The sequence below is a fragment of the Chiloscyllium plagiosum genome, chromosome 1 (genome assembly GCF_004010195.1).
Source record: "Chiloscyllium plagiosum isolate BGI_BamShark_2017 chromosome 1, ASM401019v2, whole genome shotgun sequence".
NCBI classification, from domain to species: Eukaryota; Metazoa; Chordata; class Chondrichthyes; order Orectolobiformes; family Hemiscylliidae; genus Chiloscyllium; species Chiloscyllium plagiosum.
This window is the reverse complement of record NC_057710.1, coordinates 58,206,457-58,230,517: the sequence shown is the minus strand read 5'-3', so window position 1 is coordinate 58,230,517 and position 24,061 is coordinate 58,206,457. Positions and strand designations below refer to the sequence as shown.

The 24,061-nt window shown below is 39.0% G+C and overlaps 1 protein-coding gene across 6 annotated transcripts in view; it reads left to right on the top strand.

Moving 5' to 3' along the window:
- The window catches only part of tln1 (talin 1), a 162,314-nt gene that overhangs the window by 12,399 nt on the left and 125,854 nt on the right, over nt 1-24,061 (top strand). For 4 of the 6 annotated variants that reach the window (XM_043687380.1, XM_043687371.1, XM_043687361.1 and 1 more), the window contains exons 2-4: nt 7,158-7,341; nt 18,749-18,906; nt 23,127-23,224. In XM_043687380.1, coding sequence (XP_043543315.1) covers nt 18,777-18,906; nt 23,127-23,224 — 228 coding nt within the window. In that variant the 5' untranslated portion in view covers nt 7,158-7,341; nt 18,749-18,776. Of the gene's footprint in view, nt 1-7,157; nt 7,342-17,648; nt 17,727-18,748; nt 18,907-23,126; nt 23,225-24,061 lie in introns of those variants that run through there. The other 2 variants (XM_043687351.1, XM_043687343.1) reach the window with 2 other exon arrangements.

Genomic DNA, 24,061 nt, shown 5'->3' with positions numbered 1-24,061 from the left:
ATGGTATGTGGGCATTGTGGAGGTGGTGGTCAGTCTGTCAGGAACTGTTGGACTATAACCTGGTGGTGTATAATTTTTAACTTTGTCCACCCCATTCCAAAACCGGCACCACCACCTCATGTCAGGAAGTGGTCAGCATTTGTATTCATTTTTGGATGTTGTTTCCTATGGTAAGGAATCTGGCTATTAATGCATGAAGATTTGACAGCTCTCTGCCTAAACTTCTATGAGCAGCTCTTGGAAGCTCAGAAAATAGGGAAACAAATTACAAGTATTAAAGCCTTTATCTGAGCGGACTGTAAAGGTGACCATGTTAGCATCTTCAGAAAATCAACCAAGAAACCATCATCTATGCCTATGGAATAATGCATTGTGAAAACCATTTTAAGTAATCTGACCAGATTACGTATCATTTTCTTTTTATTTATCCTTCAACTACATTGTCTGCCTTTTGTTTAAAAGGGTCTGAAAACATAGGTTTTTGGGTTAAAAGCATAGACCAATTAGATTATTTTGTTTCAATTTTGCTCTGGTTGTTAATAAATTACTATGTTGTTTGTTTAAGACCCAAACTGGTGTCTGGGATTGTTTATTCAAAAAGTCTGGTTTCAAAAAGGAATCATGGGGGTCAACTCTGAAAATCATTGAAGGTTTTAATTTTACTCTGAATGTAAAGAAAGGCTGATTTGATTTGTCATAAGAGGTTCAATATGAAAAGCAATGGATGGCCCACTACCCTCCGACTGAAATGACACATTCTGCTTAGTTGTATAATGGATTGAGTGCTGTTCATAGTGAAGCTCTAGCAAAAGGGCTTCACTTCAAATGAGGAGTCAACATATACAATTGCATTTTATAGATGCATGAACAAATGCTACTTATTTTTCATTTTGGTTAGTGCTATACTTATTTGGCTGATTCCTAATTCTGCGCAACTGACAAAAGTGCTGAAGTAAATTGTGACCATGATGGGTAACCGGAAAGACCTGGTAAATTTATATTCTGATGAAGGATTGTTGGGACTTGAAACATTAACTCCCTCTACAGATGCTGTCAGACCCGAGTTTCTTCAACACCCTGTTTTTGTTCCAGGAAAGTCTATCTTACTGGCCTTTGGCTTTAGAAAGTCCAGCAAGTTTAGTTCAGCTGAGGGAATGTTGTACATGCCAAAATGGTATCACTAATAAGACAGTAAATGCGATGTACAAGTGGCTAGGATGGTGAATTAATAGTTGTTTGATATTCAGATTTTTCATGTAGCTTTTTATTGGTATTGTGAACACTAGTAGAGTCATGAACTGGGTACAAAAGAATTTAAAGAAACTAAGGCCATTTGCCTAATTTCATTGTTGTATTTCTTTCTGTAATCTAAAACCTATCCCACTGATTTGCTGTTTCCCTGTAGCCAGATATATTCCCCACTTTAAGATGTTTTATCCAGTTTTCTGTTAAATGTTACAATGGTCTTTGATTCAACCTTCCTCTGTGGCAAAAGCGTTTTAAATTCCTGCAACTCTCCAATAATACACTTCTCTTGATAAAACTAATATCAAATGTTGATCCCTTACTCAAAGTTTTGTATGAGTCTAGAATCATGTAAATACTTTTATACATTCTGACATATTGATAGCGTCCAGATCTGTTCGGCAGTTTCGCTTTTTCTGCCCATTTTCTCACAAAGTGAATTCCATTGTCCTTTTTTTTTATGCCTTTCGACTTGAGTACACGCTCCCATTTCTTTGCCCTGTATTTCTTCATATTTAGTACAATAACTTACATTTGCCACTTGTTACATTGGTGCATTGCTTTAAACCAGGGGTGGGGAACCTGCGGCCTCTAGGCCATTGTGTGTGGCCTTTTGAATGACTCCAAATTTTGCAGAACAAATCTTTTATTTTTTATTAATGTTTTTTCATCCTTTATTATTTTGTTTTAATCTTAAAGTGAATGTATTTAAAATACCAGAGAGTAAAAGAAAATTCAACAAAATAATCCCCACTTATTGCTGCGAATCTACATTCTCCTACTCAACCAAAATCAAGGCGCCCTTAAGGTCACAAATGACGGATACCTATCTAGAGGATCAGCTAAAACTGCAGACCTCCATGCTGCAACCAAATATTCAAATGCTTTCCTACAAAAAGTAGTCACAACAAAGTCATTAAAAGGTTAGTTAACTTTAGAATTAACATTTTTTTTCATTTTTTTTGTTAGTTAGTACATAGTAGTTAGACTTTTACAAAATAATGTGAATTTTGAAGAATATATAATTGAAGTTTCTTGGATGCGGCCTTATTAGATTACAACTAACATAGTGCGGCCTTCCAACATAAAAAGTTTCCCCACCTCTGCTTTAAACCATCTACAGTTCTTTCTTGGTGTCGTCAGCAAATGTTGAAGTTTATCAAAATCCAAATTGTCTGTGTGTATCGTTTTTTTGTCATAAACTAAAGTGCATATGTACATCTCTGATGGGTAGGTAAACAATTTGTATGAAAATATTCCAATGTGCTCCTGTCTGTGAATTTGAAGAAGCTATCACAGTACACTAGTGGGTGGGCTGTCAGCTGCAACAGAAATTAAATTGTAAAGTGTCAACAGGAGACTCTAATTTCAATTATTGAATGTTTGTGAGCTTTAGTCTCCCTCAGAATGTTTGCCAGTCTAATTTGGAAGACTTAGGATTCACAGGCTGACTATTTGTTTCAACCTGCAATGCAAAGACTATACTAACCATGCATCAAACTGTCCTATCTTACCTGATAGCAAGTGTTGGAAACAGTACTTGATTTTCTGACTTTTAGTTAAGTACAATATTTACATACCAAGCATAAACCTTAATTTAGAATAGTTTTGGAAAATTTTTGACATCTCCATTATTTTATACTTTTTCAGGAATAAATCCAGAAATGGAAGGGACTCAAAAAAATTACAATAGCCAGGAAAGCAAATTGTTGGCTCCAGGGTTGATAAGACCCCTGGCTCTAATGGACTTAATCTTAGGATATAAAAGCAAGTGGGTGGTGAGACAGTTGCCAAGTGAAGATTTTAATAATGATAATATCACTGGGCTAGTAATTCATAGACCCAGTCTAATTATCTGGGGGCAGTGGGTTTGAATTCTACTGTGGCAGTTAGTGAAATTTTTGAATTCAATAAAATCTGAAATTAAAAGCTTAGTTTAACTGTGACCAACTACTGTCAATTGCTATTATTTTTTTTTAAAAGACTGGTTCACTAATGAATTTTAGGAAAGGGAATATGTTGTCCTTACCTGGTTTAACATGTGCCTCTGGACCCACTGTGCTTGATTCTAACTTGCCTCTGAAATGGAAGCTGTTCTGTGTATCAAGATCACTGCAAAGTCTGAAAGATGGGAAACTGGTTAAGTCATTTGGCATAGACTTAAGCACCTGAAGGAACTATGGCAAACACAGCCCTATCAAAAATAATACTTCTGAATAGCATATGAGGATTTGTGCCAAAAATGGGAGAGGTGTTCCACAGCAGAGTCAAACAACAACCTGAGGTCCTTGATTGAAAGTATAACTATTTCCCAGGCACCCCCACCACTATCGTTTGGGTATGTCATATCCTGCCAGCACAGCCGCTGCCACAATGGTTGACCAGAGTGTCTACGCATTCTGTGGTAACTCCCTTTCTGTTCACATTTCAACATATGTTACAGCTGCCAAGCCAACACTGGTGGTACACTGTAGGAAGGTGTTGAGCTAGGGGTTCTCAACACTGATACCAGAGCCTAATCCCATTGCATCAGGCCAAATATGAACAGGGTACCTGCTTCCTATTTACCTCTTGCCTGAGTCGGTGTAGCTCCAACAGCATGCAAGAAATTTGATACTGTTCAGAATAAAGCATGTAGCTTGATTGGCACTCAATCAGCGTCTTCAGTATTTCACTTTCTTTGCTGCTGCTTTGTTTCCATGGTAATGTATGCCATCTCCAAAATGCACTGCAGCAACTTTCTGGCTGTTTTGATTGCGACTTCCAAACCAGCGATCTCAAAGATTCTGAGGCAACAAATGCATGTGAACATATTTACATGTGATTTATCTCCAACCCAGACACCATATATCACCATGTCTTAACTGGTTGATTGCAATCCTGGAACTTCCCTAATAGTGACACTGGGTGTATCTTCCCTCCATGGACTGCAGTGCTTCAAAAATGCAACTCATTAACTACTACTCCAGTGAAGTAAGGGATATGCAAAAGTCTTTAGTGAACCAGATTTTTTTCTACGACAATTGACAGTAGTTACTTAGTCACTGTTAGACCAAGCTTTTAATTTCAGATTTTATTAAATTTAAATTTCACAACTGCCATGGTGGAATTCAAACACTCTGCTGACCTAGCCACCACCTTCAACATCTCTTGGATGAATTTTTAAAAAATTTCTTTTAATTTTCCAAAATTCCCTAAATTTGGGGCAGAGAATGGAACATCTCAGATGTTAACTGAAAGACAGAAAGCAAGAATCTACAAGTTAAGGTAATATTAAAGTCATTATAGCAGGGCACTTAGAAAAATATGTGGCAATCAAACAAAGTCTGCTGTGGTTTTGTGAAACTGACATTATGAATAATCAATTCATTGAAGTTTGGTTGAAGACATGACATGCTGTGGGAAAGAGGAATTGTGGATTTCGAGAAGGCTTTTGATGGTGTAACATATCAAAGGTTATTATGGAAAATAAAAGCTTGTGATGTAAGATGTAACATTTGGCATGGTCACAAGATGTCTAGCTAACAAGAAGATGGATAATTTTGTAAGACATAACGCGTGACGTGATACAAGGGTCAGTGGTAAGACTTTGGCTTTTAAAAGTATACATTCAGGAGATTGCATCTAGCCTATCAAATTTTGACTTCAATTATATGTTTGTAGTATCTGGAACCTTTAATGGTCTAAAATATTTTTCAATAAAAGTCAATCTAAAATGGCTGCCGTGATCACTGGTCTCTTGGACCTGCCTCATTCTGTGGTCCAATATTGAACAATTTGACTTGAAACGACCATTTTAGCTAAACACATTAAAACGAGGCATTGATTCAGTATCAAGAATGTTGCATCTTCAGTTTTAATTCACGTTTCTATGCACATATTGGGGAATAAGGGTTGCCTACAAATGTAGCATTGAAAGACAATCAAACCCACTTGGAAATATGCAAACAAATCCTAAACAAATATGCAAACAAAACATTTCTGTAGATGTTTTTGAGCAGCAGAGTACAAAAGGAAGAATGAGCTTGTAACAAGAGCTGGAAGCCCCTCGTCCTGTTTCTCTCTCGCCCTTGGAAGAAAGACTACACTTGATGTTGAATAAAATAACTATTCACTGAGAACTCCTGGACATCAACTGACCTTGCTGCTATTGCGGGTGTGTTAACCATTAAACCACTCAGGTGAAAATCTAACATCTCCAAGACTATGGATTTTAGAACTGTTTGGCCTTTATTCATCCTCTACTAACATTCTGTCCTATTTTAACCAGTGCTTGTCATAGAGTCATAGACTAGAGTGGTGCTGGAAATGTTGGAATCCTGATGAAGGGCTTGAAACGTCGATTTTCCTGCTCCTCGGATGCTGCCTGACCTGTGCATTTCCAGCACCACTCTAATCTTGACTCTAATCTCCAGCATCTGCAGTCCTCACTTTCGCCATAGAGTCATAGACGTCTGTGGCGCAGAAAAAGGCCCTTTCCCCATTGAGTCTGTACTGGTCAAAAACGAGCATTAACTATTATAATCCCATTTTCCAGCACTTTTCCCATAGCCTTGCAAGTGTACATCTAAATACTACTTAAATGTTAAGAGGGTTTCTGCCACTTCCTTTCATGCTTTTGTCCAGCAGGATGAAAAAAACTTGGGAGAAACTAAAAGTATTGTCCTTAAATTGGAAGCTTAAAATGGGTAGCCAGTTGAGTTTCTGTGCAAAAGCCAGAGAAACAGAAGATGCAAAATAGATAATGAAATATCTAGATGTGTAAACTAAAGGTAGTGTTAAAGGTCGAGAGAAAAAGGCAAGAAAGGCAAAAGGGAGGGGGAAGGTGGGGTAATAAAATTGGGAGGGAGACAGAATATCGAAAAAGAGAGAGAATATCGAAAAAGAGAGAGAGAGAGAAAATATCTGTGTTGAGGGAATCTCACCTAACTCAGTTGTAGACTAAAGAATTTAAGTTTGCCAATTTAAACCCCAAGTTTGAGGAAGAGGTGAATGCCTTTCTAATCTCTTCTGAAAAATTAGCCAAGCAGATTAAGTGACCATGCAGCATTGAACATTGCAGAGTGAGCTATCCCTGGTGTTCCAGAGAGTGGGTAACATATCAGAGGAATACCCGTTCCCAAAACAAAAGGAGAAAGGAAGGGCAAATAACCTATAACAGACATCACTGGCGGACACCATCAAGGACATACCAGTGAAGAGATAGTAGATTTATTCACTTGGCAATCAAAGGAACAGGGCCAAGTTTAAAACTTTAATCTCTTCAATTGGTTTGACATTAAATTAAATGAGAATGAGGTTCAGAATGCAAGTTGTGACACCATATAGGAGGTGTCTGATTAACACCCACCAACTTCCTGGAGACCATATTTGTAAAAGTTCTTATGTATGGCACATGAAGTATAAAACTGGCAATGAAAGGCTAGGACTTGAAAGTATGACACAGCGCAGAGAAAGTTTGGTTACTAGTCCCAAACTAGGTTTTGAATCCAGGTTACGATGAATAGAGGGAATGTGAAATGTGTTGATGCCTCAGTTTTGCATTGTTACTCCAAATTCATTCTGTGACAGAAGGTTCACCAGTCAACAAAAACTTCATTTTCACACACACAATTTCCTAGTTTTGAATTTTTGTTATCATTGTAACTTGTAGATTTAACTGTTGCTGTATTTGTAGATTAATCATACATCGAGAACTTTGATACCTACAGACTTTGCCAACAGTAAAACAATTGTGATCTAAAATATAGCACCTTGAGGGCTTGGGACTTTTGACACTGCATAGCTTCTATTCTTTCTGACTGTACCAAATGCTGTCATCCTTATAAATTTGTTTGTGTGTGTATTTGAGAATGTTAAGTGTTTGTTTCCTCAAGTATGCCTTAGTAATTGGTTCCTTAATTTTGATCTAGTGAACTATGTTTTGATTGAAGTGCAATAGCTGGATGCTGAAGAGAGAATAAAAGTATCTGTTGCCACCGACTTGAAGGTGTTACAAAGGGTGTTGATTCACCCTTTCTCATCTCATCATAACAACATAAATAACTCATGAAGGCACTGAACATGTTGCTGCATTTATTGATGATACAAAGATAGGTAAGAAATAAAGTTCTGAAGCGGACATAAGACTACAAGGGGGATATAGATAGGTTAAATAAATGGACAAAAATCTTCCAATGGGATATAATGTAAGCAAATGTGATGGTCTCTTTTGGCTGGAAGAATAAAAATGAACATCATCTAAATGCTGAAAGACTGCAGATACTGGTGGGATCTGTGTCCCAGTGTATGAATTTCAAAAGCTTAACATGCAGGTTCATCTAATTAGGAAAGCTATAGTATTGTTTGAGTGTAACTACATACAAAAGTAGGAATGATATGTTTCGGTTATACACTGCGTTGGTGAGACCATATCTATAGTCTTTGGTCTTATCTGGTCTCCTTATTTAAGGAAGAATGTAAATGCATTGAAAGCAGTGTAGAGAAGATTTAACAGGCTAATACTGGAATAGGTAGGTTGCTTTATGTGGAAAGATTGAACAAGCTAAACTTGGAATGCATGTGAAAAGGATGTTTCTTCTTGTGGGGCAATCCAAAACTGGGCCTTAATGTTCAAAGACAAGACAGATGAGACTCTTTTTTTTCTGAGAAACAAATGAGCCTTTGGAACACTCCTTCTCAAAAGTTGGTAGAAGCTGAGTACCCAAGTAATTTTAAGAGGAGTTGGATAAATACTTGCTCAGCAAGGGGGTGAAAGGTTATTAGTGGTAAGCAGAGTAATCCCATCATCTAAATCTTAATGGTGGAACAAGCTTGAAAGACTGAGTGGTCTACTCTTGCTCCAAACCTGTAAGGTTTTATGTTCTTTCTCAGTGATGGCATTGATTGGAATATCACAGCAAGTTTTACCCTTTCTGTTTCCCTACTTGACTCAGTCGAAGTGTATATGTTGCTTGGAGTTCCAGGGGAACAGGGAGAATTACTTGTAAATTCAGCTTGCAAAAAGAGTGCTAACATCTAACAAATTACACAATATAACAATCTAATTACCTCACAACACTTAGGGAAGGAAGTCTGCCATGTTTGCCCTGTCTTCCCTACGTAGAGTTAAAATCCACAGTTCCGTGGTTGTCTGTTAACTACCCTGCACAATGGCCTAAAGAGTCAATCAGTTCAGCGGCAATTAGGGATCTGTCACAAATGTTGGCCCTGTCAGTGATCTTCATGATCCATGAAAGAATAGAAAGGAAATGTATGAATTATCCAATTTTCACCTTTATGGATAAGAATTTTCACGATCACATTGATCAAAAATGAACAAACTTTGCTACTGAGCTTCTGTTTTCAAATTGTTAGCCTTCCTAATCTTTTGCTGTCATTGATGATCTGGTGATATGTACAGAAAAAAATTATACTAACTTTGTGCGCATCTTTTTTGTTTTTTTACTGAATCACCCCTGATTAAATGGGGTCGATTTTAGCAGTTGTAGAAATGTGCAGTTTCAACTGGACAGGCTTGTAAAGCTTGCCATATGAAGCTGAAGTATATATCGCATGTTCATGTCAGCTTGGTGTTATTGTGCAGAAAACCACTATTCCCACATCACTGCTCTGTGACCTGATGCTGAGATCTAATGGAGCATTTAGGCAGCTTCAGCTTGTGGTTTGAGGGTTGATGAGATTATAACAGGATTTGCTTAATTGGGGGAGGGGGGATGGTTTTTGAGCAGTGGGAGATACATTGAAAGCATTATGATTTTAAAACTAGTTCCATTATTCCCTTTGCCTGGAGTAAGAACTGAGTTCATTTTTACAAAAGTATTTGTACTTTTCTTTCAATTTCCCAACATAGTAATGTCTTTTTCAATAAATTGGTTGTAATTGGATTTTACAATTGAGCAAAATTACCATGAAATGTATAAAAACTTTTGTGACTTTCCTTTAGATAGCAAAGACTTTAGGTGCAATTGTATATTAAGCTGAAATCTAGTTCTACTCCCCATTCCTGGATAGCAGATCACTTTGTCTCTGCCTTTCTCTTTTTAAAAAAAAACTCTCAAAATTGACGACTTTGATTAATTGTTGTTAATGTAAACAAATTGCATAAAACCCAATCTCACAACAAACTACTTGCAAAACTCTTGGGCTTTTCTATGAGCAGGGAGATAAATGTGCAGAGTATTTGAAAAACTGAAGAATAATTAAGTGATGTGAATGACTAAGTGTTTAATAGTATATATCCAAGCATAGTTAAAAATCACACAACACCAGGTTATAGTCCAACGGGTTTATTTGGAAACATTAGCTTTCAGAGCGCTGCTCCTTCATTAGGTAATTGTGGCCAGGTGACAATCACCTGATGAAGGAGCAGCGCTCCGAAAGCTAGTGCTTCCAAATAAACCTGCTGGACTATAACCTGGTGTTGTGATTTTTTTTTAAACTTTGTACACCCCAGTCCAACACCGGCATCTCCAAATCATATCTAAGCATATGCTTTAAAAGTAATCTGGAAGAAGTATTGACATTTATATAGCAACTTCTGTCAACACTGTCCCAAAGTGCTTTATAGTTAATGTGATTTTGAAATTTAATCACGCATAATGTAGAAAATGCAGCAGTCACTTTGCATCTGGTTTTCTGACAAAGTAGAAATAATTGAAACTGACTTCCACTTTTCTTTCTTCCTTACCCAGTTCACAGTCTTGGCCACCTTTTGTTGCTTAGTGACCATCAGAAAAATATTTGGCAACTGCTTCATTAAAATAAGACCCATAGTCTTGTACTTTATTTACTAGCTTTCAAAATTCATCTCCTTCTCTTCACCCTATCCACCTGAGCTAGACTCCTACAGCAGTGACTCTGTGTGACAGGATTAATCTCAGATGCAAGTTTTAATGAGTGAGGAAGTAGGAGCATCTGACTAATGCTAAATTTGGGATTGGAGTTTTTGTATCGTGCTGAGTGAGCAACTATAAATTATTTTGACCTTTCAACCAAACCAGTGTCATCAGTAATGAAAACTGACTATGCTGGAAGTATTCATCAGTGACCATGCAGAAACCTTAACTTTACTACTTGCTCCACAAACACTGCCATACCTGATGAGAATCTCTACTGTTTCTCTTTATTCCAGAATTCTAGTATCTACAGCATTTGAACTTTGTCTCAGTACCTTAATAAAAAGTGGTGTATGTAAATTCTTAATTGAGATTTTGATTTCATTAATTATTGTCATGTATACTAAGATATAGTGAAAAGTATTGTTTTATATGCTATCCAGGCAAATCCGACCTTAGACAAGCACGTCAGAGCAATCAAACATGCAGCTACGGAGGAACTGCAGAAAGAGGTGTGAGAAGTCCATTCATAAGTCTGATAACAATGGAGAAGAAGCTGTTCTTTAATCTGTTAGTACATGATTTCAAGCTTGTGTAACTTTTGCCCAGTGGCAGGGAGTATAGCTGGATTGGGAGGAGTCTTTGATTATGTTGGCTGCCTTCAAAACAGTGGGAAGTGTAGATAGAGTTACTGGAAGGAAGGTTGGTTTGTGAGATGGATTGGACTGCATTCACAACTCTCTAATTTCTTGTAGTCTTGGGTAGAGCCTGGGTCATCCAAAAATACTTCATTGTGTCTTCTGGTTCTTCCTTTAATGTTTTTGTGATGCAATCATCATTAATCACCAAACCAACTGCCTTTATTTCTAATGTTTTATGGCTGCTTGCTAAATGCTTGGCTCCTATGAAATTGTTAATATGCCACAGGGGAAAATTTAATGCTGCGTTTGGCTCGCTAAAAATTTTAAAGAATGAAGTCTGTTGGTTGTGTTCACTGTACTGACCTGAACTGAAATAACTCTAAAGTTCTGCTAAATTTCTACTATGTAATAAAGCTTCAAGAAGGACACTAGCATTTGGTCAGCGGTCCTCCTGTTGGATCTGGAGAATGTGGCAGTGCCTTGCTAGTGGAATTTCTCCATTCCTCACATCACTATTGTACTCCAGATCTCACTTGGAGGACATGAGCGTATTCATACTTTTTCTTTAGTGACATATTGGATAAGTTCAACTTGCACAAAACTTCGATACTCTTAAAAGTACAGGTGAATATAGATTTCTGTGATGTTTTCTCCTCCCTTTCTAAAATCCCTAGATCATGTTTAATCTAACACAGAATTTTGGGTGCACATTTCTCTCCTTATGCTGAATGTTTGTGCAGCTGAGCCCTTCTAAGTTCTTGTGACCTCTTCTTCTCAAAAGCATGACCAAGAACTTGATCACTGAGACATGTTCCTCCTTAGTTAAGCTTGACCTTTTGCCCATCTCTGACCTTCTCCTAACTTTGCACACTTGATCAACGGTGAAGTCTGTAAAATTTGCACTAGTCATTAGTTGACACTGTTGCAAGTTCTCAGCACCACCAGGCGCACCCCCCCCCCCCCACCCCCCTGCAGAACTGCCAGGAGCTTCAAATGACTCATGTTTTGAAGGCTTGTATTTAGCTACTGATATCATCCAGGTCTCACCTCATCAGGACTGGGTATATGTCTAAATGACAGGTCTGTGAGGTGATACACTTTGGAAGAGGGAACAAGACAAGGAAGTACTCAATGACTGGCAAGAAACAAGGAAGCCCAGTTCCCTGAAGTTGGCAGGGAAGATTAATAGGGTAGTTGAGGCTATAGAACACTTGCCTTTATCAGTCATGGCATGGATTATAAGAGCAGGGAGGTTATATTGGAGCTTTGGTTAAGGCACAACTGGAGTACTGTGCAGTTCTGTCGCCACACTATAGGATCAATGTCATTGCACTGGTGAATTCACCAGGATGTTGCCTGGGCTGGACTATTTCAGCTGTGAGGAGAGGCTGGGTAAGCTCAAGTTGTTTTCTTTGAAGCAGAGAACACAAACAACCCAACAAGGACAAGCGATGACCTAATTCACTAGCCACGCCACCTTACATAAAAAACGTTCCTGAACACTCAGCCCGACTTCTTTGACCACTGGGATTCATGACAGTCCATAAACCGACAGCCACACTCAGATGACAACTCACCAGGACAAAAGACCTATACCAATCATGTGCAAGGCAAATGTAATTTACAAGATTCTATGTAAAGACTGCACGCAACACTATAGGACAAACAGGCAGACAACTAGCAGTCTGCATCCACACACACCAACTAGCCACTAAATGCCATGACCAACTGTCACTAGTAGCCATAAATACCGATGAGAAGGACCACCAATTCGACTGGGACAACACAATAATCATAGTGTAGGCCAAACACAAGACGGCCAGAGAATTTCTAGAATTTGGCACATCAAGGGCCAAAGAGCTTGTACTGTGCTGTACTGTTCAATTCTTCAACATGGTACTCATCCACAGACTCCATCAACAAGCACATAGATCTAGACCCAATACACCGGCCACTACAATGAACAGCAAGAATGGAACCAAATAAATAAAACCAAAGGCACAGTACAGCAGCACTTCACAGGAGGCTCCAAAGCACTGAACATGTCACCAGACAGCGGGTGTAACATCTGCAAATGAACTTCCCAGTTTGGCGAACATGCCCACAACTATGACAACCAGCACCCAAGCTGCAACTCTTTACGCAAACCTTGAATTCTTTAAAATTCTCCCCAAAGAAATTGGCTCTTTTGGAAAAAGAAAAAGAAGATCCTGTATTTTAATAGCAATGGGAATGATGGAAAGCTGTGGTGTATCTCAAAATATATAGCTGGGAAAGTGAATAACAGCACTCTACTCTGAAGGCCAACTTTGTAGTGCACAAGAAAGACAAAATGAGTAGGCAGGTAAAGGTATGACTGTAGCCATATAGTGTTATAGGAAGGTAATGTCACTTACAAGGAAGTTTGTGTATTGCAAGCAGTTTTATTGAAATTAAATGCATTATGAATCATAACATATTAAGGGTTAACATTATTCTGGCCAAATCTGGCCTCTGAAGAACTTTATTCTGGCTTTTGCTTCTCATTTCATGCACAAGGACAGTTTAATGTACAGTTCATTTGATTGGAAATTGAAAGTAGGCATTTTTGAAATTTGGTTTTGCGTGCGTCATTTGAGAAGGGGATTAGATTAATGGTTTGGCAGCCTGCAGATACATAAAGACATGAAGCTGAAGTTTTCATGTCAGAGGAAGAACAATTTCAAAGATTCACTGCCCTTTGACTAAAAAAAAAGGTCTCTTCATCCGACTCCACGTCCTGGAGTTGTGCCCCTGTTGTTTCTTCCCCAACTAGTACTTTGACATCAATCTTTCATAATCTTAAATCTCTCAATGAGGTCATTTCTCATTCTTCTGTTCCAGCGAATATGGACCCAGTATGCTCATCGTCTCATCATAGGACGACCCATTTATCCTAGTGATGAATCTAGGGAACCTTTGCTTTACTGCTCCAGTGCAAGTATACTTTTCCTTAAATAGAGACCAAAACTATGCACACTATTACAGGTGTGTTCTCATCAAAATCCTACATAATCATAGCAACACTTCTTTATTGCAAGGGATTTGAAGTACAAGAATTAAGGCCAACATGTTGTTTATTTGCTGTATCCACGTGCTAACTTTTGCATTCTTTATACAAGTCTCTCCGTACACCAACATTAACAAGTTTCGTGCCTTTCAAAAATATTGTCTTTTTTCCTTATGACCAAAGTGAGTAAGTGAATCTGCCATCTTGTTCCTTACTCACTTAATAATATCTCTTTGCTCCTTCCTGACAGTTTACAGTCTACCCACCCCAGCATTGTATCATTAGCATGCTTAGCTACCTTATCCTTTATCTTTAAGTAATTGAGGACACAGCATTGTTCCTTACAGCATTCTCTAGTCTGAACAGCCAGCATGAGAATTCCCTATTTATCTGAACTCCCTACCTCCTGTCCATTTGAATATATCACTCCTAACGCTGAGAACTTTGTGTATTAATCTGTTGTGTGGTATCTTATAAGAAAGTCATTTGAAAACACAAGTGTACTAAATCTTATGGTTCCCCTTTATCTATCCTACTAGTTCAATCCTCAGAAAAATCTTATTAAATAGTTGACCAGGATTTTGCTTTAATTATATTGACTTCTTTTAATTGTGCTTTTCCAAGTTGATTGCTCAGTCCTCCTTAAAAATAGTTTGGGAAGGCAGTGGGGCAGTGGTCATGTTATTCGCATAGGCTAATGTTCCAGAAGCATTGATTCACTCTTGCTGGTGGAACTCAACTTGAATTAATAAATCTGGAATTAAAAACGAATGATGACCATGAAGCCATCTAGGTCACTAATGTCCTTTTGGAAATGAAATCTATCATCCTTATCTGGCTTGGCCTCCATGTGACTCCAGACCCAGGGGAACATGATTGACTTTTAACTGCCCTCTGGCCAATTAAGGATGGGCAATAAATGCTGACCTAGCTAGCAATGTTCGCTAAGGGATTGTGGACAAGCAATGAGGTGGATTGCCAAACTCTCTAATCAACCAGTCAATTGCAATCTACGTTTTGAAACCACCAATTTATATAAGTATCTTATATAAATTGGCAAAATGGACAATGTCAAATTTTCCTCATTGTACTTCATTTACAGATCTTTACACACTTACATCCTATCTCTACCTATTTGTAGCAGCCTTAAATTCTCCTTGCAACTTGCTTTCAAAGAAAACAACAAAGAAAATTACAGCACAGGCTCTTTGGCCCTCCAAGTCTGCGCCAATCTGGATCCTCTCTCTAACAGCACAGTGGCTCCGTGGTTAGCACTGCTGACTCACAGCACCAGGGACTGGGTTCGATTCCAGCTTAGGGCGACTGTCTGTATGAAGTTCGCACATTCTCCCTGTGTCTGTGTAGGTTTCTTCTGGGTGCTTCGGTTTTCTCCCACAATCCAAAGATGTGCAGTTTAGGTGAATTGGCCATGCTAAATTGCCCATTGTGTTCAGGGATGTGTAGGTTAGGGGCATTAGTCAGGCGAAATGTAGAGTGATAGGTTAGGGGAATGGATCTGGGTGGCATCTCGGAGGGTTGGTATGGACTTGGGCTGGATGACCTGTTTCCACACTGTAGGGATCCTATGATTTAAACCTGTCGCTATTTTCTAAGGATCTGTATCCCTCTGTTCCCTGCCCATTCATGTATCTGTCTAGATACATCTTAAATGACGCTATTGTACCTGCCTCCACCACCTCTGCTGGCAATGTGTTCCAGGCCTCCACCACTCTATGTAAAGAACTTTCCACGCATATCTCCCTTAAACTTTGCCCCTCTCACCTTGAACTAGCAATCCTTAGTAGTTGAATCCTCCACTCTGTGTGTGGGGGGAGGAGGAAGCTTCTTGCTATCCATCCTGTTTATACCCCTCATGATTTTGTAGACCTCAATCAGGTCCCCACCCCTCAACCTCCATCTTTCAAATGAAAATAATCCTAATCTACTCAACCTCTCTTCATAGCTAGCGCCCTCCATACCAGGCAACATCCTGGTGAACCTCCTTTGCACCCTCAAAAGCATCCACACCCTTTTGGTAATGTGGTGACTAGAACTGGATGCAGTATTCCAAATGTGGCCAAACCAAAGTCCTCTACAACTGTAACATGATCTGCCAACACTTGTACTCAATACCCCATCCAATGAAGAAAAACATGCCATATGCTGCCATGACCACACTATTGACCTGCGTTGCCACCTTCAGGGTACAATGGACCTGAACACCCAGATGTCTGTATGTCTGTTTTCCCCAGGGCTTTTCCATTTACTGTAAAGTTCACTGTTGAATTGGATCTTTCAAAATGCATCACCTCACATTTACCTAGATTGAACTCCATCTGCCATTTCTCCACCCAACTCTCCAATCTATCTATACTCTGCTGCATTGTCTGATAATCCCCTTCACTATCTGTACTCCACCAATCTTAGTGTCATCTGCAAACTTGCTAATCAGACCACTTATACCTTCCTCCAGATCATTTACGTATATCACAAGCAACAGTGGTCTCAGCACAGATCCTGTGGAATGCCACTGGTCACAGTTCTGAATTTGGTGAAACCCCCTTCCACTACTGCAGTCTGTCTCTTGTTGCCCAGTCAGTTCTCTATCCATCTGTCTCGTTCACCCTGGACCCCATGCGACATTACTTTCTCCATCTGCCTACCATGGGGATCCTTATCAAGTGCATCATTGAAGTCCATGAATGAGATCTACAACCCTCCCCTCATCAACTTTGTCACTTCCTGAAAGAATTCTATTAAGTTGTTGAATTATATTTCCTAGCTATATTTACATCAGCAAATTTCACAACCTTACCGTCATTTCATTACGGGCTCAAGGGTTATGGGGATAAAGTGGGAGGATAGGGTTGAGAAACTTATCAGCCATGACTGAATGACCAAGCAGACTGTATGGGCTGAATGGCCTAATTTCTGCTCCTATGTCTTGTGGTCTTGTGTTTCAGTGGTTGTGTCCTCACCTCTGAGCCATGAAATCTGGGTTCAATTCCCACCTGCTCCATTGGTGTGTAATGACACTTCTGAACAGGTTGATTTAAAAAATATCCTGGCATTGGTTCCATAGCCTAAACCATTTGTATAAATTGTAAAGATTTGAGGCCCTTTATCTTTGCAATACTGGTTTATATTTCTTCCCACTTTTACAGGGAGGTAAAATCTTCTCACTTTATTGATGCTTTTCACTAGGTAGGGGAGACTAATAAAATGCAGCATCTCATTCTTTTTCCCCCACCATGTGCCAAATTTCTGATTTTGCACTCATTCCTTATCAAACTAAGGCCATGTGTTCTCTACTCTGTGCTCCTACGTTCCCAGTAATTGCTGGATCAAGTTGAATGATTCAAGATTGTAAATACAAATTCAATTGTCTCTCTGCAGATAAGTCCTCCTGTTGACTGCTGCACTTCCTGTGCAAGTTTCATAATATGTCCTGTATAGTATGCAGCCAATCAGTCATTCCCTTATCTTTCATGTGACTCTCAATTATCATAAAACAAACTACATTTCCCAGTACATATTTTGTTCATTTAAACTGATGTCTGTGAACAATATAGCAACTATTCATAATATTGAATTGCATTTAATAATAAAGACCGTAATTATCATTCTGTACATTTTGATCAGCAACAGAAATTTTTGATCATCATAACCTTTCCTATTTAGATAAGATTATTTATGTCTATGTTGTAACCACAAAAGCAGTTTAGTTAAAAATAAATGGACTCCTGCTAGCCTGATCCTCAAATAGACATTCCTTTATTACCACTGTTGGTATGGATGAGTTGACGGATAGCGGTACAGCACATTTTCCTTTTAAAACGATTGTTTTCAAAGACTTTCTTGGCAACTGTCAGCTAATTTTTTTAGTAATGATCATTTAACCACACAGTAAGTAGATAGCATTCTCCCTGAGTAGCTGCTTTAACAAGAATTGTTTTGTGGACGTTCATTTCAAAAGTAAGTAACTTTGTCTCTGACTTCAAATAATGTACTGTATGAGACTTTTTTTCCTGTTAGCAGCAATGTGGTTCAGCTGAGCCAACATCTTTGACATAATTTAGCACATCTGTTTGCTGCTTTTATACTTGCTGCAATGTTTGCAAATTGTCCTGTTTCAATTCTATCTCAATATCGGGTGCTCATTATGAATAATTGAAAATTAATCATTTTAATGTCGGGGGGGTGTTGGTAGTGGTCAGAAGTGGGGATGGGGTGGGGGGGGGTGGAAACATGTGCAAAACCAAAGGCCCATGCTGTGACAGAAGAATGAAAAGACATTTAAATGTTATGATGGACCTTCAACTCTGCTCTGTGCTTTGAGTGTGTTTTGAACTGGCAACTGTCTCCGAAGCTCCATGCTGTATCACCTTCAAGGTTCGACATCAAGCTCATAATCTATCAGAAGTGTTGATACCTTAGTGCTTCTGTCTAGCATGTAATGCATGAATCTGAAGTAGCAAGTTATCCTGGACTATTGAAATATTTTTCAGTACAGAAGAGTGAAAATTAATGCAATAATAGTAAATTAGGGATTTGTTTGAAAATGGGGATAGCCTATGCTGTTTCACTTCAGGATATAAATACAATACATATATTTTAATTCCTGCATTTACCAAGCCCTATTCAGTACAATTTGCAATATACTCAGCAGGAGCACCTATTTGACTGGAGGTCTTTTTTATTCTGGCTTTTAAAAAAACCCTAATGAAGTGCATCACTGTTAATGCCATTTTATAGCATGTTGCTTAAGGGTAAACTTTTTTTGTTACACCATTTGAGTTAATAGGCTGACTTAGTAATGCAGAAAACAGAACACCATGCCAGTTTGATTGCTTCTAATTCACACTCAAATCTGTTGGACCCGAAGTACAAATCTAAAATATGACTCTTTAGATAAAGAACTTTATTGATGAAACATGTATTCTGTGGGCAAAAGATGTGTAGCAGTTACTGGAACTGTCTTTCTTTTGTTTTTCCAGTTGAATTTGTATCGTGAAAGAAGACAGAATGGTTGTCTTATCATTGAAGATTGGAGTTGGGAATGCTATCAAAACTATGCAATTTGAACCCTCGACAATGGTATACGATGCCTGTCGAATGATTCGCGATCGGGTTCCGGAAGCACAGACGGGACAGCGTAAGTCGGAGCTTTTCCTTCCTGGCCAGTTGACACCATTATTTAGAAAATGTAAAAAATACTGATGAGATCAATTGTTCACCAAAAAATAAGACATGATTTAATATCAATACCTGTTATACAATTATTTAAAGTGATAATCAGTAGTTTGAGGTGGGCTAGGGTATAATATGACAAGGCATTGCGAATAGCTGGCAATTTGAGGAAGGGGACATTTCAAAATTGTAACTTGAGGGCGAAATCAAAATTCATTGTATTACTTAAGCAACCAGGTATACGTAGGAAAATAATTACACAAATGTTTTTGTGCACAAGATGTGGTTATCAACAGGTTGTATTAAAACTGTTCAAACGTTGTTAATGTCTGATTTGATATTTAATACCAGTGCCATGCATTCATTTTCATTATTACAGTTAAATGAATTAAATCTCTGCAGCATTCTTTAGTTTTAAGTCTAACACTGAGTTGGTGGTATTAGAATATGACTTTGAGTTCAGCTACCATGGAGAATGTAGAATTACTTCTATCATATTTTTTAAAATATATGCAAACTGAATAGAAATGTAGCAGTTTTATCAAGGGGCTGATGGGAGAAAAATTCACTGTGATGCCTGATCTCTGATATGGGAATTTGTTTTTTAAAGTCTTCTATTGATTTCATTTTGGCTGATTCCCAGTATAAAACTGAAGGTGAGAGAGATCCATAAAGTCGCCAGATTAGGTATAGGAAGGGAACAATATGTCCAATGTAATATAGAGTCAGAGTTGTACAAATCATCCATGCCTAAATAAATCTAGTCTGATTTGGCCCATATCCCTCTAAACCCTTAATATTCATATACCCATCCAGATGCCTTTTAAATGTTGTAATTATACCAACCTCCACCACTTCTGGCAGCTCATTCCATCCACTCGCCATCCTCTTGTGCAAACTTTTCCCCTTAGATACCTTTTAAGTCTTTCACCTCTCACCTTAAACCTATGCCCTCGAGTTTTGAACTCCCCTACCCTAGGGAAAAGATCTTGACTCTATGGAGGCCCCTCATGTTTTTGTACACTTTTATAAGGTCACCCTTCCATCTACAAAGCTCCAGAGAAGATAGCCTAGTCTAAAACGAAGGGCATGTTTTAAAAATTGACATGTTGCCCCAGTAACACTTGCTGATTTTTATTCCAAAATAACTCTAAGTTTGTGACTTCTGCCTATGTTAAAAGTTGCTGATCTTAGCTGTTCTGAAAGTGTGGAATGCATTGCTTTTTTTTTAATAGAATTGTCACTGTGTGGAAACAGGTCATTTGGCCCAATATGTCTACACCAGTCCTCCAAAGAGCATCCCACTCAGACCAATCCCCTAACCTATCCCTGTAACCCTGTATTTCCCATGGCTAGTGCACCTGAGCTACACATCCCTGAACACTATAGGCAATTTAGCACGGCCAATCACCTAATCACATCTTTGGACTGTGGGAGGAAACTGGAGCATCCAGTGGAAACCTACGCAGACACTGGGAGAACTTGCCAACTCCACACAGGCAGTCGCCCAAAGCAAGAATCAAACCTGGGTCCCTGGCGCTGACAGGCAGCAGTGCTAACCACAGAGCCATAGTGCTGTTTGCACTCACCACAAAGGAGGGAATTCAGATGCTCTGTGGCACTAGATACGAATCTGGAATCTCAAGGGGCAGAGTATTCTTGACAGTAACTAGGATCAAATTTATTTGCGTTCTGTCTTAGCTAATAACATGGGAATTGATGTAAGCAATTTCTGGGTACCAATTACTAGGATCCTGGCATTTGGTTTAGTAAACATTCATTAGTTTTGAAAAGAATTGTTGGGCAGATTTTGTTTCAGATAGTTCACAGTCAAGTTTAAAAATAAAGATAAAGTTGAGCTAGAAAATCAAACACTGGATCATTGGCTTGCTGAGCAAAAATAGTTCTGACCGGGTGAAAGAGGCACCAAATGGGAAACGTTGATAAGTCAGAATATAGTTATTGCTGGGTTCCTCTCAATAATATTGATGTAGAGTTGTGGAGATGTACAGCACAGAAACAGACCCTTCTGTCCAATTCGTTCATGCTGACCAGCTATCCTGAATAAATCTAGTCCCATTTGGCAGCATTTGACTCATATCCTTCTAAACTCTTCCTATTCATGTACCCTTTCAGGTGCCTTTTAAACATTGTAATTGTACATCCTCCTCCATTTCCTCTAGCAGCTCATTCCATACACCCACCACCCTCTGGAAGAAGTTGCCCCTTAGGTCTCTTTTAAATCTTTCCCCTCTCATCTTAAACCTATACCCTCTAGTTTTGGAATCTCCCACTCTGGGGAAAGACCTTTTCTATTAATGTATCCATGCCCCTCATGATTTCATAAACCCCAGGTCACCTCTCTGCCTTTGATGCTCCAGGGAAAATAGCCCCAACCTATTCAGCTTCTCCCTATAGCTAAACGCTTCAACCCTGGCAACATCCTTGTTAATCTTTTCTGAACCCTTTCACATTTCACAATATCCTACCTGTAGCGATAGACCAGAATTGCACACCATATTCCAAAAGTGGCCTAACCATTGTTCTGTACAGCCGCAACATTACCTACCAACTCCTATACTCAGTGCACTGACCAATAAGACAAGCATACCAAATGCCGCCTTCAATATCCTGTCTATCTATGACTCTACTTTCAAGGAACTATGAACCTATGCTCCAAGGTCTCTTTGTTCAGCAATACTTCCCTTAAGTATATAGGTCCTGACCTGATTTGCTTTGCCAAAATGCAGCACCTCACATTTATCTATCTGCCACTTCTTAGCCCATTGGCTCATCTGATTAAGATCCTGTTGTACTCTGAGGTAACTTCCTTCACTGTCCACTAGCCTCCACATTTTGGTGTCGTCTGCAAGCTTACCAACTCTGCTCCTTAAAATGCCAATAACTTTACCAAGTCTTTTGTAATGCTATAGGGTAATTTTGCCCTTATAGAATGTTGGAACAGGAGTAGGCCATTCAGGCACTCGAGCCTATTCTGTCATTTAATGAGATCATGGCTGATCTATGACCTAACTCACACACCTGCCTTTGCCCACTGTCTTATACTTTTGCTTAACGAACAGTTTTTAAAAAAAATTCAGATTTAAAGTTAACTGATCCAAGCATCCACTGCTGTTTGTGGAAGAGATTCCAAACATCTATCACCCTTGATGTGTAGAAGTGTTTCTTAACATCTCTCCTGAATGGCCTGGCCCGAATTCTCAGGCAATGCCCTTCGTTCTAGAATACCCAATCAGTGGAAATAATTTATCTTTACTAGGAAAAAGAAACAGTAGATAATATCCTGAAGACCTTGATTGGTTCATCTCTTAGCTATCTAAATTCTGGAGAGAACAGGCTTAATTTGTTGAATCGATCCTCATAACTTAATCCCTGAAGTTCAGATATCAGTTTTGCAAAACTATGTTGTCCTCCCTCCTTGACCAATATATCTTTCCTGAGCTGTGGGCCCAGATTATCTCACTGTCCATCCCTCAACTTTGTGAGGAAGCTGGTGAGCTGTTGTCTTGAACCACTGCAGTCATGTGGTGAAGATATGCTGGGAAAAGAAGCTTGGTGCATCGCCTGTTTATTTGTAGTGGTTTGTTAAAATTGAAAAACGTGCTAGATCATTTGAGGACTGTTCAGGTCCTCTAATATTGTCGGTTCTTGAGTTACTTATTGGTCCCACACTCTGTGGGGATGTCAGTTTTTTTTTCTTTTCATAGTGAGATTTTAATTCACTTCTCCCAAGTTATCAGTTGAGACCCATCTGAAATACCTATCTGGTAAGATAACCAAAATAATATTGTATCTATCATTGGTCTAAGATACTGGATGGGTCTAATGATGAGGAAATAGAGTTCTCTTTGATCATTCATGAGATGTGAATGCTGCTGTCAAAGCCAATTTTTATTGCCCTAATTACCCTTGAAAAGATGACGGTGAACCAGCCTCTTGACCTGCTGCAGTCGATAGGATGCAGCCCAAAGTGCTGTTAGAGAGGGATTCCAGGGTTTTACCCAGTGACATCGAAACAAAATGCCATTGTTCCACGCCAGGATGGTGAGTGGCTTGGAGGCTGTTTGCAAGCGGTGGTGCTGTATGTATCTGGTGCTGTTGTCCTTCTAGGTCTTGGAAGTCATGGAAATTGTTGTTAAAAAGTCATTATTTATTGTCTTGCAGCCACTGATTATGGATTGTTTCTGTCTGATGAAGATCCAAAGAAGGGGATCTGGTTGGAGTCTGGCAAAGCCTTGGACTACTACATGTTGAGGAATGGGGTAAGCTTACTGTTTTGCTCTTTACATCCTACTCCCTATTCCTTTGAGATATACTGTAAATTAACTGACTTTTTGATTCATGCACAATTTACAGAATTCTGTTTTTAAACATGACACCCTTTCATCTAGTTTTGTTTTTGGAATCATAATGCTTCATAATCATCTTTTGAGACTATCATATTTTGTAAGTTGTTTTAACATAAATGAGGCAGTTGACACTTGGCTGAGAGATCAGACTGGAAGAGTTTATGAAGTTCAGTTCAGTTGCGAGAGCAGTGTTAAATTGTTTGTTTGCCAATGATGTGAATACCATGGCTCACATTTGGCTTTTTATTCCCCTCCATTAAACAGCAATTGATTTCTGCAAAGTGACATAGGTTATTGGCCACATTTTGTTTTATGTATTAACTGTGACATTTTCTTCAGTTCTCTGCCCAAATACAGGTCTGACCCACTGCATTATGACATCCACATCCCAAATTCAGCCTAACTGGAAAGAGGATTGAACCCTTTGCTGTTGGCACCAATGTGATCCGCAGTGGCCAGTACCCAACGGTCTCAAGCAGACCATAAGATATAGGAGGAGCATTAAGCCATTTGGCCCATTAAGTCTATTTCACCACTTGATCATGGGTGCAATGTTTCTCAACCCTAATCCCCTGCCTTCTCCCTGTAACCATTGATCTCCTTACTAAACAAGAACCTATCTATGTCTGTCTTAAATACACACTGACTTGGCCTCCATAGCCTTCAGCAGCAATGAGTTCCACAGATTAACTGCCCTCTGGCTAAAGAAATTCCTCTTCATCTTGGTTCTAAAGGATCGTCCCTTCACTC